Source organism: Aedes aegypti, chromosome 1 (genome assembly GCF_002204515.2).
Source record: "Aedes aegypti strain LVP_AGWG chromosome 1, AaegL5.0 Primary Assembly, whole genome shotgun sequence".
Classification (NCBI taxonomy): Eukaryota; Metazoa; Arthropoda; class Insecta; order Diptera; family Culicidae; genus Aedes; species Aedes aegypti.
The window spans coordinates 269,906,147-269,924,422 of record NC_035107.1 but is presented as its reverse complement, the minus strand read 5'-3'; the positions used below and the strand labels follow the sequence as shown (position 1 = coordinate 269,924,422).

Below are 18,276 nucleotides of genomic sequence, written 5' to 3'. Positions count from 1 at the left end.
AAGCTTTCCAGCTTCTGGACGAGAAGTTTTCCATATTCTGGAAGAGAAACTTTTCACCTTCTGGAAAAGAAGCTTTGCAGATTCTGGAAGAGAAGCTTTCCAGCTTCTGGAAGAGAAGCTTTCTAGCCTCAGGAAGAGAAGCTCTCCAGCTTATAGAAGAGTAGCTTTTCAGCTTATGGAAGAGAAGCTTTCCAGCTTCTGGAAGAGAAGCTTTTCAGTTGCTGTGAGGAAGCTTCCTAGCTACTGTGAGGTAGCTTTCTAGCTTCTGTGAGGACACTTTTCCAGCTTCTGTAAGAAAGCTCTTCAGCTTCTGTGAAGAAGCTTTTCAACTTGTGTGAGGAACTTTTTCAGCTTTTGTGAGGAAGCTTTCCAACTTCGGTGAGTAAACTTTCCTGTTTTTGTAAGGAAGCCTTCGAACTTCTAAGAGAACTCTTCCAAGTTCATGTTTTATAGTTTTCGGAAACTTTTCAGTTTCACTTGAGCTTTCGAGTTTTACTCTGGTCAAAATTATTGCAAAGCAAATGAGGAATTCATTCAATTATTTGTGTTTGAAAGGTAATTATTTTTCATAAACTGCCATAACTGCAACATAAGTGCACTTTCAGATGCTTTCAGACAATTCAATTTAATTTACCACATGAGAGATGAGCCTTCTGACCAGCATGTGATTTAATCATGTTCTGTCCTCTCTTTTTTTCCTTGCCAGAATTGGGTAACAACTCTCCAAACAATTTCATCAGAGCTTCCATGATAAGGGATCGGAATGTTTAGGCGTATTCCCATCCCACTCAACTACTGCTGCTTATCGATAGAAAAATCCCATTCATTCATCGACTGGTAGAGGAGAAATATCAGACGAGAATAAAAAAGATTCTCAGAAGTATACTTTTGAGTAGTGGTTGCTGAGAGAAACTCAAGACAACCCCCCATTTTTTTTTATTTATTGAATTTACATAACTTGTGCTGACGGGGTCAATCTGAAGACGATCAGCCTTTCCCATTCGATAGAGTAGATGAAAAGTGGATAAGAATGTCTGAAGCAAATTGATTACTTTGTTGGTTGTTGATTCGAAGAAACGTCAGCCGGTGGTTTTGCTGAGACTTCCTCCGACAAGTTCAAAAGATTCATTCCTAGCCACAGTGGACGGGTCCCCGGAAAACTTTCCCGGTGATAATTTTCCCCTGGTGAAACTATTTTCGTGGCACTGGAACTATCTTATTTTGAGTTTCAATACGTGCACTCAGGGTCTGGGCAAGATTGTTGCTTGCCAGGGGAAGCGCTCACCCCTTAATTGAGCTGATTGTCGCCGGGAGTGAGAAATTCTTCAAATTTCTTAACGATTTCCTCCGTTTTTGTGGAGAACTGCTGTTTCGTAAACAGGCATCTTTCCTTCCGGGGCCTTCCGGTGTGCCTCTGGGGTGCTTCAGAGTGGAGGAATTTCACAGAGTTTCGCGTTCCGTTCCGCATAGAGGAGCAGTTTGGGTTAATCTTGGCCAAAATTATTTTTGGGCCTCGATGATCATCTTTCCATTCAAAACGAGGAGCCAGTCTTACACTAGATGTCTTAAAATTTTCATGAGAAAATAGACAGTTTATTCAACATTTCCAGGTCTAATAATAATATAGATTAAAAAGGTGATAATATAAAAGTTTACCATTAAACATATTTTTTTGAGTTTTTTTTTGTGCAGGAGCTATTCTGGTTTAAATAAAAAAAAAGTAAGGCAAAAATACATATGAATTTTCAAAAATCATCCAGGGAAACAATGATTCTATTTTAATAATGAAGAGAGATGAAACGTTTTTGAACAACTTCTCAAATTTCAAATTATTGCCACAAATTTGCTCAACTTAATCTTCTGTGTGTCTATTCAAAACCCTGAGGTGTGTGTATGTGAACTTGTGTGTGTGAGTGCAAAAAGTTAAATTTACGACATTTAATGAGCGACAGTGAAGGGAGCTTTCACGGGCAGACTGTCGGCGCTGTCGGGGTTTATAAAACATGTGCAACATTGTATGAGGCGCATAGAGAGAAAGAAGCGCAACTACTCGGGCGCAACTTTTCGTGCAAAAGTTTTATGGCACATGAAGAGTCTTTTGACTGCTACAGAAGGAGTGCCAATCCTGGGGTGGAATCCCACTGCTTTCGTTTCGTGACAGCATGTCGTGGATGTTTCCAAGAATTTCAATATGAAAACGGTTCAATCCTAGTTGTTGCAATCCGGCCCTGATATTCGTGAAAATTTGGTGAGCATTTCTGGAATGAAACGGAGGAAGCGCGCTTTGTCGTGGTATATCCTGCAAAAGTGAACAAACAGGACGAAGGCCATGTTTGTGGGCTCAAAGTTTAATCATTAACAACTTCCCACTAATTATAATTTAATGAGTGCATAAATTTTGCGCTCGGCAGTCCTCATGAGCCCCGGTCATGTTCGTTATCGCAGTTTTAAGAAGTGCTGTTTTCCATAACTTGAGCATGCGTCGCCCGGTTACAGGTTTGTTCCGTTTTTGTCAACACGGGCCAGAATCTTCTTATGATAAGAACGTTGTTCCAGAAGAATTTCAAAAAGATCCGTACACTTTTAGGCATAAGTTTTCAAGCATCAATCAGAAAGCTGGTCAGCTTCTGTCAGGAAGCTTTTCAGGTCAAAAAGTTCGGAATGCTGGAAAGCTTTAGAGTTTCTGTCGTGAAGCTTTCGAGTTTTTGTCAGTAAGCTTTCGAGCTTCCATTAAGACATTTTCGATCTTTTTCAGGAAGCTTTCGAGTTTTTCAGGAAACTTTCGAGCTTCTTCAGGAAGCTTTCGGGCTTCTTCGGAATGCTTTTGAGTTTCTTCAGGAAGCTGTCGAGCTGCTTCACGAAGCTTTCGAGCTGCTTCACGAAGCTTTCGAGCTTCTGTCAGGAAGCTTTCGACCTTTTAAGGAAGCTTTCGAGCTCCTTCAGGACGCTTTTAGTTTCTTCAGGAAGCTTTCGAGCTTCTTTAGGAAGCTTTCGTGCTTCTTCAGGAAGCTTTCGAGCTTCTGTCGGGAAGCTTTCAAGCTTCTGTCAAGAAGCTTTCGAGATTCTGTCAGCAAGCTTTCGAGCTTCTGTCAGGAAGCTTTCGGGCTTCTGTCAGGAAGCTTTCGAGCTTCTGTCAGGAAGCTTTTGAGCTTCTGTCAGGAAGCTTTCTAGCTTGGCTCCGAAAACTCTTAAGTTTCACTCAGAAAGCTTCCGAGCTTATCACAGTAAGCTTTCGGGATTCTGGAAGAGAAGCCTTCAAGCTTTTGGAAAAGAAGCATTCCAGTTTCTGAAAGAGAAGCTTTCCAGTTTCTGGAAGGGAAGCTTTCCATTATCTGGAAGAGAAGCTTTCCAGTTTCTGAAAAAAAAAACTTTCCAGCTTCTGGAAGAGAAGCTTTTCAAGCTTCAGGAAGATAAACTTTCAGTTTCTGGAAGGGAAGCTTTTCAGTTTCTGGAAGAGAAGCTTGCCGGTTTCTGGAAGAGAAATTTTCCAATTTCTGGAAGATAAATTTTCCAATTTCTGGAAGAGAAGCTTTCCAGCTCCTGGAAGAAAATATTTCTAGCTTTTGAAAGAGAACCTTTCTCGTTTCTGGAAGAAAGGCTCTCCAGCTTCTGGAAGAGAAACTTTGCAGCTTCTTGAAAAGAAGCTTTCCAGTTTCTTGAAAAGAAGCTTTCCATTTTCTAAAAGAGAAGCTTTCCGTCTTCAGGGCGAAAAGTACTCTTGTTTCTAGAAGAGAATCTTTTCAGCTCCTCGAATAGAAGCTTTCCAGCTTCTGGAAGAGAGGCTGTCCAGCTTTAAGGAGAGAAGCTTTCCAGCTTCTGGAGAAGAAGCTTTTCGATTCTCGAAGAGGTCTGGAAAAAAGCTTTTCAGCTTCTGGAAAAGCCACTTTTCCGCTTTTGAAAGAGAGGCTTTCCAACTTCTGTAAGAGAAGCTTTCCCGTTTTTGGAAGAGAATTTTTCCATCTTCTGGAAGAGAAACTTTGTAGATTAAGCAAGATAAGCTTTCAAAGTACTGTTAGAGAATCTTTCCAGCTTCTGGAAGAGAAGCTTTCCAGCTTCTGGAAGAGAAGCTTTCCAGCTTCTTGGAGAGAAGCTTTCTAGCTTCTGGAGAAGAAGCCTTCCAGATTATTGAAGAGTTCTGGAAGAGAAGGTTTTCAGCATTTGGAAGAGAAGCATTTCAGCTTCTGGAAGAGAAGCTTTCTAGCTTCTGGATGAGCAGCTTTCCATCTTGTGGAAGAGAAGCTTTTCAATTTCTGGAAGAGAATCTTTCCAGCTTCTGGAAAAGAAGTTGTCCAACTTCTGGGAGAGAAGCTTTCCAGCTTCTGGAAGAGAAGCTTTCCAGGTTCCAGAAGAGAAGCTCTTTATCCTCTGAAAGAGAAGCTCTCAAATCTCTGGAAGAAAAGTTTTCTGGCTTCTGGAAGAGAAGCTTTCAAGCTTTTAAAAGAGAAGTTCTCCAGGCTTTGAAAGAGAAGCTTTCCAGCTTTTGGAAGAGAAGCTTCTAAGCTCAAGGAAGAGAAGCTTTCCAATTTCTGGAAGAGAAGTTTTCCAGCTTCTAGAAGAGAATGCTTTCCAGCTTCTGGAAGAGTAGCTGTCCAGCTTCTGGAAGAGAAGCTTTCCAGCTTCTGGAAGAGGAGCTTTCATGCTTATGAAAGAGAAGTTTTCCAGCCTTTGAAAGAGAAGCTTTCCAGTTTCTGAAAGAGAAGCTTTCCATATTCTAGAGCAGAAGCTGTCCATCTTTTTCTGGAAGAGAAACTTCCTAGCTTATTGATGGGAAGCTGTGTAGATTCTGGAAGAGAAGCTGTCCATCTTCTGGAAGGGAAGCTGTCCATCTTCTGGAAGAGAAGCTGTCCAACTTCTTGTTGAGAATTTTTTCAGCTTCTGCTAGAGAAGCTTTCCAGCTTCTGAAAAAGAAGCTATCTAGCCTCAGGAAGAGAAGCTTTCCAACTTTTGGAAGAGAAGTTTTCCAGCTTCTGGAAGAGACGCTTTTCAGCTTCAGGAAGAAAATCTTCTGAAAAAAGCCATTCAGCTCCTGGAATGAAAGCTTTTCAGCTTCTGGAAGAGCAGCATTCCGGCTTCTTAGAGAATAGTTTTCCAGCTTTTGGAAGAGAAGCTTTCCAGCTTCTGAAGGAGACAATTTACTGCTTCTGGAATAGAAGTTTTCCAGCTTCAGGAAAAAAAAGCTTTCCAGCTTCCGGAAGAAAAGCTTTCCAGCTTCTGAAAGAGAAATTCTTCAAATTTCTTAACGATTTCCTCCGTTTTTGTGGAGAACTGCTGTTTCGTAAACAGGCATCTTTCCTTCCGGGGCCTTCCGGTGTGCCTCTGGGGTGCTTCAGAGTGGAGGAATTTCACAGAGTTTCGCGTTCCGTTCCGCATAGAGGAGCAGTTTGGGTTAATCTTGGCCAAAATTATTTTTGGGCCTCGATGATCATCTTTCCATTCAAAACGAGGAGCCAGTCTTACACTAGATGTCTTAAAATTTTCATGAGAAAATAGACAGTTTATTCAACATTTCCAGGTCTAATAATAATATAGATTAAAAAGGTGATAATATAAAAGTTTACCATTAAACATATTTTTTTGAGTTTTTTTTTGTGCAGGAGCTATTCTGGTTTAAATAAAAAAAAAGTAAGGCAAAAATACATATGAATTTTCAAAAATCATCCAGGGAAACAATGATTCTATTTTAATAATGAAGAGAGATGAAACGTTTTTGAACAACTTCTCAAATTTCAAATTATTGCCACAAATTTGCTCAACTTAATCTTCTGTGTGTCTATTCAAAACCCTGAGGTGTGTGTATGTGAACTTGTGTGTGTGAGTGCAAAAAGTTAAATTTACGACATTTAATGAGCGACAGTGAAGGGAGCTTTCACGGGCAGACTGTCGGCGCTGTCGGGGTTTATAAAACATGTGCAACATTGTATGAGGCGCATAGAGAGAAAGAAGCGCAACTACTCGGGCGCAACTTTTCGTGCAAAAGTTTTATGGCACATGAAGAGTCTTTTGACTGCTACAGAAGGAGTGCCAATCCTGGGGTGGAATCCCACTGCTTTCGTTTCGTGACAGCATGTCGTGGATGTTTCCAAGAATTTCAATATGAAAACGGTTCAATCCTAGTTGTTGCAATCCGGCCCTGATATTCGTGAAAATTTGGTGAGCATTTCTGGAATGAAACGGAGGAAGCGCGCTTTGTCGTGGTATATCCTGCAAAAGTGAACAAACAGGACGAAGGCCATGTTTGTGGGCTCAAAGTTTAATCATTAACAACTTCCCACTAATTATAATTTAATGAGTGCATAAATTTTGCGCTCGGCAGTCCTCATGAGCCCCGGTCATGTTCGTTATCGCAGTTTTAAGAAGTGCTGTTTTCCATAACTTGAGCATGCGTCGCCCGGTTACAGGTTTGTTCCGTTTTTGTCAACACGGGCCAGAATCTTCTTATGATAAGAACGTTGTTCCAGAAGAATTTCAAAAAGATCCGTACACTTTTAGGCATAAGTTTTCAAGCATCAATCAGAAAGCTGGTCAGCTTCTGTCAGGAAGCTTTTCAGGTCAAAAAGTTCGGAATGCTGGAAAGCTTTAGAGTTTCTGTCGTGAAGCTTTCGAGTTTTTGTCAGTAAGCTTTCGAGCTTCCATTAAGACATTTTCGATCTTTTTCAGGAAGCTTTCGAGTTTTTCAGGAAACTTTCGAGCTTCTTCAGGAAGCTTTCGGGCTTCTTCGGAATGCTTTTGAGTTTCTTCAGGAAGCTGTCGAGCTGCTTCACGAAGCTTTCGAGCTGCTTCACGAAGCTTTCGAGCTTCTGTCAGGAAGCTTTCGACCTTTTAAGGAAGCTTTCGAGCTCCTTCAGGACGCTTTTAGTTTCTTCAGGAAGCTTTCGAGCTTCTTTAGGAAGCTTTCGTGCTTCTTCAGGAAGCTTTCGAGCTTCTGTCGGGAAGCTTTCAAGCTTCTGTCAAGAAGCTTTCGAGATTCTGTCAGCAAGCTTTCGAGCTTCTGTCAGGAAGCTTTCGGGCTTCTGTCAGGAAGCTTTCGAGCTTCTGTCAGGAAGCTTTTGAGCTTCTGTCAGGAAGCTTTCTAGCTTGGCTCCGAAAACTCTTAAGTTTCACTCAGAAAGCTTCCGAGCTTATCACAGTAAGCTTTCGGGATTCTGGAAGAGAAGCCTTCAAGCTTTTGGAAAAGAAGCATTCCAGTTTCTGAAAGAGAAGCTTTCCAGTTTCTGGAAGGGAAGCTTTCCATTATCTGGAAGAGAAGCTTTCCAGTTTCTGAAAAAAAAAACTTTCCAGCTTCTGGAAGAGAAGCTTTTCAAGCTTCAGGAAGATAAACTTTCAGTTTCTGGAAGGGAAGCTTTTCAGTTTCTGGAAGAGAAGCTTGCCGGTTTCTGGAAGAGAAATTTTCCAATTTCTGGAAGATAAATTTTCCAATTTCTGGAAGAGAAGCTTTCCAGCTCCTGGAAGAAAATATTTCTAGCTTTTGAAAGAGAACCTTTCTCGTTTCTGGAAGAAAGGCTCTCCAGCTTCTGGAAGAGAAACTTTGCAGCTTCTTGAAAAGAAGCTTTCCAGTTTCTTGAAAAGAAGCTTTCCATTTTCTAAAAGAGAAGCTTTCCGTCTTCAGGGCGAAAAGTACTCTTGTTTCTAGAAGAGAATCTTTTCAGCTCCTCGAATAGAAGCTTTCCAGCTTCTGGAAGAGAGGCTGTCCAGCTTTAAGGAGAGAAGCTTTCCAGCTTCTGGAGAAGAAGCTTTTCGATTCTCGAAGAGGTCTGGAAAAAAGCTTTTCAGCTTCTGGAAAAGCCACTTTTCCGCTTTTGAAAGAGAGGCTTTCCAACTTCTGTAAGAGAAGCTTTCCCGTTTTTGGAAGAGAATTTTTCCATCTTCTGGAAGAGAAACTTTGTAGATTAAGCAAGATAAGCTTTCAAAGTACTGTTAGAGAATCTTTCCAGCTTCTGGAAGAGAAGCTTTCCAGCTTCTGGAAGAGAAGCTTTCCAGCTTCTTGGAGAGAAGCTTTCTAGCTTCTGGAGAAGAAGCCTTCCAGATTATTGAAGAGTTCTGGAAGAGAAGGTTTTCAGCATTTGGAAGAGAAGCATTTCAGCTTCTGGAAGAGAAGCTTTCTAGCTTCTGGATGAGCAGCTTTCCATCTTGTGGAAGAGAAGCTTTTCAATTTCTGGAAGAGAATCTTTCCAGCTTCTGGAAAAGAAGTTGTCCAACTTCTGGGAGAGAAGCTTTCCAGCTTCTGGAAGAGAAGCTTTCCAGGTTCCAGAAGAGAAGCTCTTTATCCTCTGAAAGAGAAGCTCTCAAATCTCTGGAAGAAAAGTTTTCTGGCTTCTGGAAGAGAAGCTTTCAAGCTTTTAAAAGAGAAGTTCTCCAGGCTTTGAAAGAGAAGCTTTCCAGCTTTTGGAAGAGAAGCTTCTAAGCTCAAGGAAGAGAAGCTTTCCAATTTCTGGAAGAGAAGTTTTCCAGCTTCTAGAAGAGAATGCTTTCCAGCTTCTGGAAGAGTAGCTGTCCAGCTTCTGGAAGAGAAGCTTTCCAGCTTCTGGAAGAGGAGCTTTCATGCTTATGAAAGAGAAGTTTTCCAGCCTTTGAAAGAGAAGCTTTCCAGTTTCTGAAAGAGAAGCTTTCCATATTCTAGAGCAGAAGCTGTCCATCTTTTTCTGGAAGAGAAACTTCCTAGCTTATTGATGGGAAGCTGTGTAGATTCTGGAAGAGAAGCTGTCCATCTTCTGGAAGGGAAGCTGTCCATCTTCTGGAAGAGAAGCTGTCCAACTTCTTGTTGAGAATTTTTTCAGCTTCTGCTAGAGAAGCTTTCCAGCTTCTGAAAAAGAAGCTATCTAGCCTCAGGAAGAGAAGCTTTCCAACTTTTGGAAGAGAAGTTTTCCAGCTTCTGGAAGAGACGCTTTTCAGCTTCAGGAAGAAAATCTTCTGAAAAAAGCCATTCAGCTCCTGGAATGAAAGCTTTTCAGCTTCTGGAAGAGCAGCATTCCGGCTTCTTAGAGAATAGTTTTCCAGCTTTTGGAAGAGAAGCTTTCCAGCTTCTGAAGGAGACAATTTACTGCTTCTGGAATAGAAGTTTTCCAGCTTCAGGAAAAAAAAGCTTTCCAGCTTCCGGAAGAAAAGCTTTCCAGCTTCTGAAAGAGAAACTTTCCAGCTTCTGAAAGTGAAACTTTCAACCTTATGAAAGAGAAGTTTTCCAGCCTTTGAAAGAGAAGCTTTCCACTTTCTGGAAGAGAAGCTGTCCAACTTCTTGCAGAGAATGTTTTCAGCTTCTGCTAGAGAAGCTTTCCAACTTCTTGTAGAGAAATTTTTCATCTTCTGGAAGAGAATCTGTCCAACTTCTGGAATATAAGCTTATTCCAGCAATTCCAGAAGAGAAGCTATCCAGCCTCAGATAGAGAAGCTTTTGGAAGAGAAGCTTTCCACCTTCTGGAAGAGATGCTTTCCAGCTTATAGTAAAAAAGCTTTCCAGCCTCTGGCAGAGGAGTTTTTCAAGCTTCTGGAAGAGAAGCTTTCCAGCTTCTGGAAGAGAAGCTTTCCAGCTTCTGGAAGAGAAGCTTTCCAGCTTCTGGAAGAGACAATTGACAGCTTCTGGAAGAGAAGCTTTCCAGCTTCTGGAAGAGACAATTGACAGCTTCTGGAAGAGAAGCTTTCCAGCTTCTGGAAGAGAAGCTTTCCAGCTTCTGGAAGAGAAGCTTTCCAGCTTCTGGAAGAGACAATTGACAGCTTCTGGAAGAGAAGCTTCCCAGCTTCTGGTAGAGAAGTATTCCAGCTTCTGGAAGAGAAGTTTTCCAGCTCCTGGAAGAGAAGCTTCCCAGCTTCTGATAGAAAAGCTTTCCAGCTTCTGGAAGAAAATCTTTCCAAATTCTAGTAGAGAAGCTTTCCAGCTTCTGAGAGATAAGCTTTCCAGCTTCTGGAAGTGAAGCTTCAAATGCTTCTGAAAGAGAAGCTTTCCATCTTCTGGAAGAGAAGCTTTCCACATTTCTGTGATAAATGCTCTCTGTAATAAATACTTTCTAGCTTCTGAAAGCGTTGTTTTCCAGCTTCTGAAAAAGGAATTTCCAGTTTCTGTAAGCGAAGCTTTCCAGCTTCTGGATGCGAAATTTTCCAGATTCTGGAAGCGAAACTTTCCAGATTCTGGAAGCGAAGCTTTCCAGTTTCTGAAAGAAAGGTTTCCATTTTCTGAAAGAGGAGCTTTCCAGCTTCTGAAAGAGAAGCTTTCCAACTTATGGAAGATAAGCTTTTCAGCTTATGGAAGAGAAGCTTTCCAGCTTCTGGAAGAGAAGCTTTCTAGCTTCTGGAAAAGAAGTTTTCCATCATCTGGAAGAGAAGTTTTCCAGTTTTTTATCTTGATAAACCTGAACGTGACAAAAAAACAGAACTTGGCTGTAAGACCGTACATAGACCCAGGTTGGTTGAAAACTTTCGCTCATTCAAGATTTCCATTTGCTGTTCAACGGAACGACCTGGCGAACTTCTCAAGACAATCACCACCTGGGCGAGGTGGGCGTGATTTGTGCCCCAACGAAGATTCTGCGATCACGAAAATGGATGTGGGGGCCGAACGCATCTATAGCCATTTCGAACAAAGAAAACTCCACACATCCAATCCGTGACCGAAATTGCCAAACGGAATCTCGATTACCATTGCCATTCCGCTGCTGCCGAAACAAATTCCATTTCCCATCAGTTTCCTGGTATTGCTCCATGCACACAGCAAAAAATAAATTTGTTGACGTAATCTTTAGCTATGATTCAGTAATTGAACGTAAGTTGATTCGATCTCATCCATTCTGCACAGTTTTCTTTTCAAAAGTTTATAGGTTAAATATATTATTTTACACCATGTCAACGATTTTTCAAAATAATGAATTATTACAGTTTATTTTTTGCTGTTTGCAGAATGTTTCGCTCTTTTTGTGTTTTTCCCGACAAATGAAATACAGACACGCATCGGAAGACATCAACACAACATATCTGGTCTTCTTTGGAGAAAATTCACGGAGATTATGCCTCCATCCCCTCCAGATCTTCTTCCTCGTCCCTCCCCCCATGATTGTGTGGTGTGAATGAACACAACCTGCAGAAATCAAACAAAATCCCCCTTTTTGACTATTCATGAAGCGAACGGAATCTCCTTTCGGTGAAAAGCAGCTGCCGAAGGGGGTATGTCTGAAATGTTTCGTTCGACACTGTCGCACATTTGCAGAACAAACACACCGGAACCGACAAAATGATAGGAGGGAGACTAAATGCGACGAAAATTTCCTCGACAAACACTCACAAAAAACGCATAAACACAAGAAGTTATGATTGTACAGATATAATTTCTTCAATTGCTTCAATGGGACCTCTCGTCTTGCAGGGGTTGTTCCTTTTGCTTACCGTCCAATTCGCCGCAAATCCGATTATTTTGAAATTACGATTCGGGTTTTATCCATTCAATAATCGTGTGCACTGAATTGTGGATCGTACTTCAAGGGGTTGGAGATACAGTTTTTTAGGTTCAGAGAAAATGATTATCTCATTTTTGAATATGGTCTGCTGAGAATAGGAAACGATTATAAATACAGGGCTTTTTTGGAAAATTCTTCAGAAAACTTGATAAAGAGATGCTTCTGAGTGTTTCCAGGGATCTATTTAAAAATTCTCTAAGAATTTCATAGAAAAACGACATTGACAGATCAGATTTTCAGAATTCTGCTCGGATCCAGAGCAGGATTCTGTTCTAATTCCAAGCAGGATTCTGTTCTAATTCCAAGCAGGATTCTGTTCGAATTCTAAGCAGAATTCTGTTCGAATCCGGCACTGAATTCTGTTCAAATCCTGCACGGGATTCTGCTCGAATCCTGAACAGGATTCTGTTCGAATCCTGAACAGGATTCTGTTCGAATCCTGAACAGGATTCTGTTCGAATCCTGAACAGGATTCTGTTCGAATCCTGAACAAGATTCTGTTCGAATCCTGAACAGGATTCTGTTCGAATCCTGAACAGGATTCTGTTCGAATCCTGAACAGGATTCTGTTCGAATCCTGAACAGGATTCTGTTCGAATCCTGAACAGGATTCTGTTCGAATCCTGAACAGGATTCTGTTCGAATCCTGAACAGGATTCTGTTCGAATCCTGAACAGGATTCTGTTCGAATCCTGAACAGGATTCTGTTCGAATCCTGAACAGGATTCTGTTCGAATCCTGAACAGGATTCTGTTCGAATCCTGAACAGGATTCTGTTCGAATCCTGAACAGGATTCTGTTCGAATCCTGAACAGGATTCTGTTCGAATCCTGAACAGGATTCTGTTCGAATCCTGAACAGGATTCTGTTCGAATCCTGAACAGGATTCTGTTCGAATCCTGAACAGGATTCTGTTCGAATCCTGAACAGGATTCTGTTCGAATCCTGAACAGGATTCTGTTCGAATCCTGAACAGGATTCTGTTCGAATCCTGAACAGGATTCTGTTCGAATCCTGAACAGGATTCTGTTCGAATCCTGAACAGGATTCTGTTCGAATCCTGAACAGGATTCTGTTCGAATCCTGAACAGGATTCTGTTCGAATCCTGAACAGGATTCTGTTCGAATCCTGAACAGGATTCTGTTCGAATCCTGAACAGGATTCTGTTCGAATCCTGAACAGGATTCTGTTCGAATCCTGAACAGGATTCTGTTCGAATCCTGAACAGGATTCTGTTCGAATCCTGAACAGGATTCTGTTCGAATCCTGAACAGGATTCTGTTCGAATCCTGAACAGGATTCTGTTCGAATCCTGAACAGGATTCTGTTCGAATCCTGAACAGGATTCTGTTCGAATCCTGAACAGGATTCTGTTCGAATCCTGAACAGGATTCTGTTCGAATCCTGAACAGGATTCTGTTCGAATCCTGAACAGGATTCTGTTCGAATCCTTAACAGGATTCTGTTCGAATCCTGAACAGGATTCTGTTCGAATCCTTAACAGGATTCTGTTCGAATCCTGAACAGGATTCTGTTCGAATCCTGAACAGGATTCTGTTCGAATCCTGAACAGGATTCTGTTCGAATCCTGAACAGGATTCTGTTCGAATCCTGAACAGGATTCTGTTCGAATCTTGAACAGGATTCTGTTTGAATCCTGAACAGGATTCTGTTCGAATTCTGAACAGGATTCTGTTCGAGTCCTGAACAGGATTCTGTTCGAATCCCGAACATGACTCTGATCGAACTTACTTAAACAGTGTAGTCCTACGCCAACCTCTTCTACATAACCATTGACCAATCCTTCAAATTTTCAGTGCAAATTCCATCAATTTTTAATGATTTCAACTCTCGGAAAATCAAATCGGAACCGTCAAACTTCCGTTGAACATCTGCTTCGCTCTACAAAAAAAAAAACTCAAAAGACTCTATTTCCTGCAAAGCCCGACTCACCTGGTATGAATTCGTGGAAGTCAAGTTTTCCTGAAACGATAGAAAAGAATCTCGTTAGTAACAGCTAGGTATGTAACAGCTGGAAAGCGTGAACGAAAGAAAAAAAAAACTTGATTGCGATTGCCTCAATCGTTCGGAGTGATGCGCGTTCGCTGAAATTGATCCATGTGTACCGATATTTTTTCCTTTCCCAAAAGTTACACCCGACTGGCTGAAACTGCCATAATTGTAACTTGATGTGTTCTTTAGGTACGATCATATTTTGTAATAATCATAAAAACCTATGATATAATGTTGTTCTAATTGTATCTAAATGTTATTAATCAGAGATAGTTAATGTCAATATGACATTCTTATGATATGACTTTGATCTGATTTGCTAGTCGGGCAGCAGAAGGAGCATCTCCTTCTTCTCCTCAAAAAAAGATTGCGCTATCGCGGGCGTGAAACCTCGCCAGATGGTGATTGTCTCTTTACTACAACCAACGTTACTATTTCACATGCCCTCTTATCGCACACTCGGAAAAATGACGCGGCGCTACACATTGTGACAGTTTGTGCGTGCAAGTGGGCCATTTGTTGGGATGAAGATATTTTCGATAGGAAACTTTTTGTGCGTTTTTTTTTTGGGAGAAGCAGAAAACCCCAAAGGATGCTGGAAAAATGCTACATCTTCTCTTGAGGAGTCTTCATCGTCGCGGAGGAAAATAACGACATGCCACTATCTTCATTGTGCTATCGGGCAACGGAAGAGAGAAATTTGCGAGTTATCATTTTTCTTTGTTGTGCGTCACGCAGTTTTTCTGTTGAATTCGACAGGCACAGAACAAAAACTTTACATAACAAGTCCCACTTTGGATGCATATAAATGTAGAAAATTTACTGACCTAAATGGAAATCAAGTATCATGTAATATCACTCAATGTTCCATTTCTTACGTTGAGTAATTTTTTCGTTTAATTTTATCTAAGCTGATAGTTATTTTTCCATGTTCATCAGCAGAGTGATTCATAGAAATATTTCAAATGAAAAATATGCTAAAATGTTAAATAATATTTTTAACCAATAACAATTTTAAAGGTTTATAAGACAATGATATAACATCACTAATACATTTTGCATTACAGTCAATGTAAATCTACATGGAGTTTGAATTTTAATTCAAACTTACAATTTATTGCAGGATCTGCAAAAAATAAAGCTTGACTTTTTTTTTCTGTGCATCATATGTGTTGTTACATGGCGGAAGTAGACACCGTCGTTCACCATTGATGACATTGGTTTGCGTGTGTGATGTAAAACGATTGAACGAGTACTCTGGTTCGCAAGAATTTCAGGGCTAATAAAATTTAGAAAGTGAAACAAAATCTTTGAATGCGACTCACTAGTATCTGATTGCCCTACTTCAAAATAGTTTATTGATGCTTCAAGCTAGGGTTGTTACAACCATTTACTTTTTATTAGGAGCTTTAAAATGGTACTTATTTTGAAACTCAAAATTCAATATATTTTTATTGACGAGATTTGCAGCCCGAGGCTGATCGTGGGCATTATATATTATGAAATTGAGACTTGGGATATTGAATTCTATGCTTCGTACTTTTCACAGCTCAGTTTTTCAATATTATCATTATGGGAATATTGAGATGCTGCTATCTTTAAAGGAAATATGACGGTTTTATTTTTTTTTACATCTATAGCAGTGTTTCCCAACCGGGGGTCCACGGACCTCTAGAAAGTCGTGACGATCACTTTGTTCTAAAATGTGAACCGCTAATATTAAGCATGAAATCACCTCGCGTTCAAAATTAAGGGACTTTCTTTTATTATCCCTTCAAAATGTGATGACAACATATTACACCGTTAACTTACAACGATAGTGTTGAAACTAGAGGTTAGGTTAATAAAGTTGACTAATTTTTTTTGTTAATCTGGAAATTGAATGTTTCATAAATATGCTAATATAATGCTGGTTGATGGGCGACATTTCTCAGATGTCATTGATGTCAGGACCTTTCGAGGCCCTAATATCGACTCGGATCATTATCTCGTTGTAGCTAAAATTCGGGCGCGGTTATCCAGCGTCACGAGTTCCACAACACACAGAACGCTACGCTTCAATATACAACGCTTGTCGACTGATGGGGTAGCTGCGCAGTACCGTCAGCAACTAGACGAGAAGTTGTGAAGAGTCAACGTTGCTGGAGACGTCGACAGCCTGTGGGATCCTATCCACGAAGACTGGAGTGTGCCAATTACAGAGGAATTACTCTGCTGAATTCGGCGTACAAAATTCTGTCGCGCATCCTGTTTTACAGACTGAGACCGCTCGAGGAGTCCTTCGTCGGCGCATACCAAGCTGGTTTTTGTGAGGGCCATTCGACAACGGACCATCTGTTTATTGACTTCACCATCTGTTTATTGACTTCAAGGCGGCGTACGACTCAGTGAAAAGAAATGAGCTTTGGCAGATAATGTCTGAAAATGGTTTTCCGGCGAAACCAAATTAGGCTGATACGTGCTACGCTGGATGGTTCGAAATCAAGTGTTCGGATCGCAGACGAGGTGTCAACCTCGTTCGTGACGTTAGACGGATTGGAGCAGGGAGACGCACTTTCGAATTTACTGTTCAACATTGCACTTGAGGGTGCTATTAGGAGATCTGGCGTGCAAAGAAATGGCACTATTATCACAAGGTCGCACATGCTCCTTGGCTTTGCGGACGATATAAACCTGATTGGAATCGATCGCAGGTCAGTGGAAGAGGCCTTCGTGCCTCTGAAGAGGGAGACAGCGAGGATAGGCCTGACCATCAATTCTATCAAGACGAAGTACATGGTTGCAGGTATAGATAGAGTCAGGCATGGTGGTGTAAGTGCTGAGGTAGTGTTTGATGGGGATGTGTTTGAAGTTGTTGAAGAATTTGTTTACCTTATAACACTTGTAACATGTGACAACGACGTTTCCTGCGAAGTGAAAAGACGTGTTGCGGCTGCGAATAGGGCCTTTTACGGACTACGTAACCAGCTTAGGTCCCGCAGCTTGCAAACCGAAACAAAATTCGCCCTGTATAAAACATTGATTCTTCCGGTGGATCTCTACGGGCACGAAGCGTGGACGTTGAAAGAGTCAGACCGGAAAGCTCTCGGTGTTTTCGAACGTAAAGTGCTGCGGACAATACTCGGTGGGAAACTTGAAAATGGTGTGTGGCGCATACGCATGAATCACGAATTGTATCAAGTGTACAAAGATGCGAATATTATCAATCGTGTTAAATTCGGCAGACTTCAGTGGGCTGGCCACTTAGTGCGAATGTCGGAAGAAAGAACTGCGAAAATAATATTCAGCAGGGAACCAGGTAGAGGTCGGCGGCTTCGGGGAAGACCACGAATACGCTGACTGCTGATATGCGCAGTGGAAGAGGACCTGGCGACCCTAAACGTTCGGGACAACTGGAGAAGTTTCGCCCAAGACCGACGAAGATGGAGCTCTACAATACGCCCGGCAATGGCGTGACGCTACACTGTAGCCATCAAGGTAAGATAGGTTATTAACTTATTTGCGTAATAGCACAAGCAGTTTATTATAATTGCCTTCATTTGAGTGGCTTTTTACCTTCAATGAGTCTTGATTAACAATTAAATTACTTTAGAATTAAAGCAAAAATTAATCAATGATACTAGTTCTTTTGAAAAGTGATAAATTTCAGCAATTTAGGAAAATTTTGACTGTTTTGTAATATTAATTTGTTTAAGGGAGTGTAATGTATATGAAAAATGATATAACCGTTATAAATATAGACTCTAAATGTTTTATTGTTGTAATATATTTTTATTTGTTTTCAATAGACTTTGCGTGATTTCTGTAAAGAATGTGATGAGGGCAAAATATTACGACACACATGAGAAAAGATACAAAACGTATCATAGAGAAATAATTTGTACCGCCCTACTCAAACATTTCTGGAAAACTGGAAAAGGTGCACGAACTTCGCCTATATTCGAGGATATGGTAAAAATCCGGGAGCTTCCTCTTGAAAAAAAAAGAAAGATGGTTCATAAAAGAAAGTGGTCGACCTACCGAAATATTACATAACAAATACCGTTCTTTTAAAAAACATGGCAAAGAGGTTTTACCTACTGTGAGCAAACCATCAACCAGCAAGCACAAGGTGAAAGAAAAACTGCACCAGATAGATTGGGATAATATATCAGAAGCAAATCGTACGAAATGTGAAGGTATAGTTTCATCACTGTTCATGAAGAGTTCTCACAATTCACAAAATAACAGCACATTTTATGCATCACAACTTTAGATTAACGATTACTTAACAAATATTGTTCGACAAACTCTAGATTGAAGACCACCTTTATCACCATAGAAAAGAAAAACAGACACAACACTTTAAACAAAATGCTTTAGATATACCATGGTTGATTGCAAGAAAGCACAACGTATATTTACATATCAAATTGTTGTTAACATGCGGGATTAATAATTAACACGACGACTTCTTCATTTTCTAGTCAATACATTCCGTTTGGAACAGAGCATGCTTCTCAGAGAACTTTCTCAGTTATACATACGAATATAAAATGTTTATGATTACTTCGGAAGGGGCCCAGATAGCCGTTATGGTAAATGGCGGCTAAGTTATGTCACCATTTAAAAATGACGATTTTCTCGAACAAAATTTTTCGTTTCCAGTATGTTATATTGTAGATATACCATGACCCCATAGTTGATTGATCAATTAATGTTGAGTTCAACCTATAAAATTCAATAAAACAACAAAGAAAATATAAACTTTAAATGTAAAAGCACAAATAGACCATTTCCGCCAAATCTTACCCCCAATTTTTGTATTTTTCTTCGAAAGGCAATCAT

The 18,276-nt window shown here is 40.6% G+C and overlaps 1 protein-coding gene across 2 annotated transcripts in view; it reads right to left on the bottom strand.

The window, feature by feature from the left end:
* Positions 1–18,276, bottom strand: part of LOC5575787 (cytoplasmic polyadenylation element-binding protein 2) — a 1,148,023-nt gene that overhangs the window by 437,788 nt on the left and 691,959 nt on the right. For both annotated transcript variants that reach the window (XM_021837782.1, XM_021837781.1), the window contains one exon: positions 13,390–13,419. In XM_021837782.1, the coding sequence (XP_021693474.1) occupies positions 13,390–13,419 (30 nt within the window). The remainder of the gene's footprint in view (positions 1–13,389; positions 13,420–18,276) is intronic.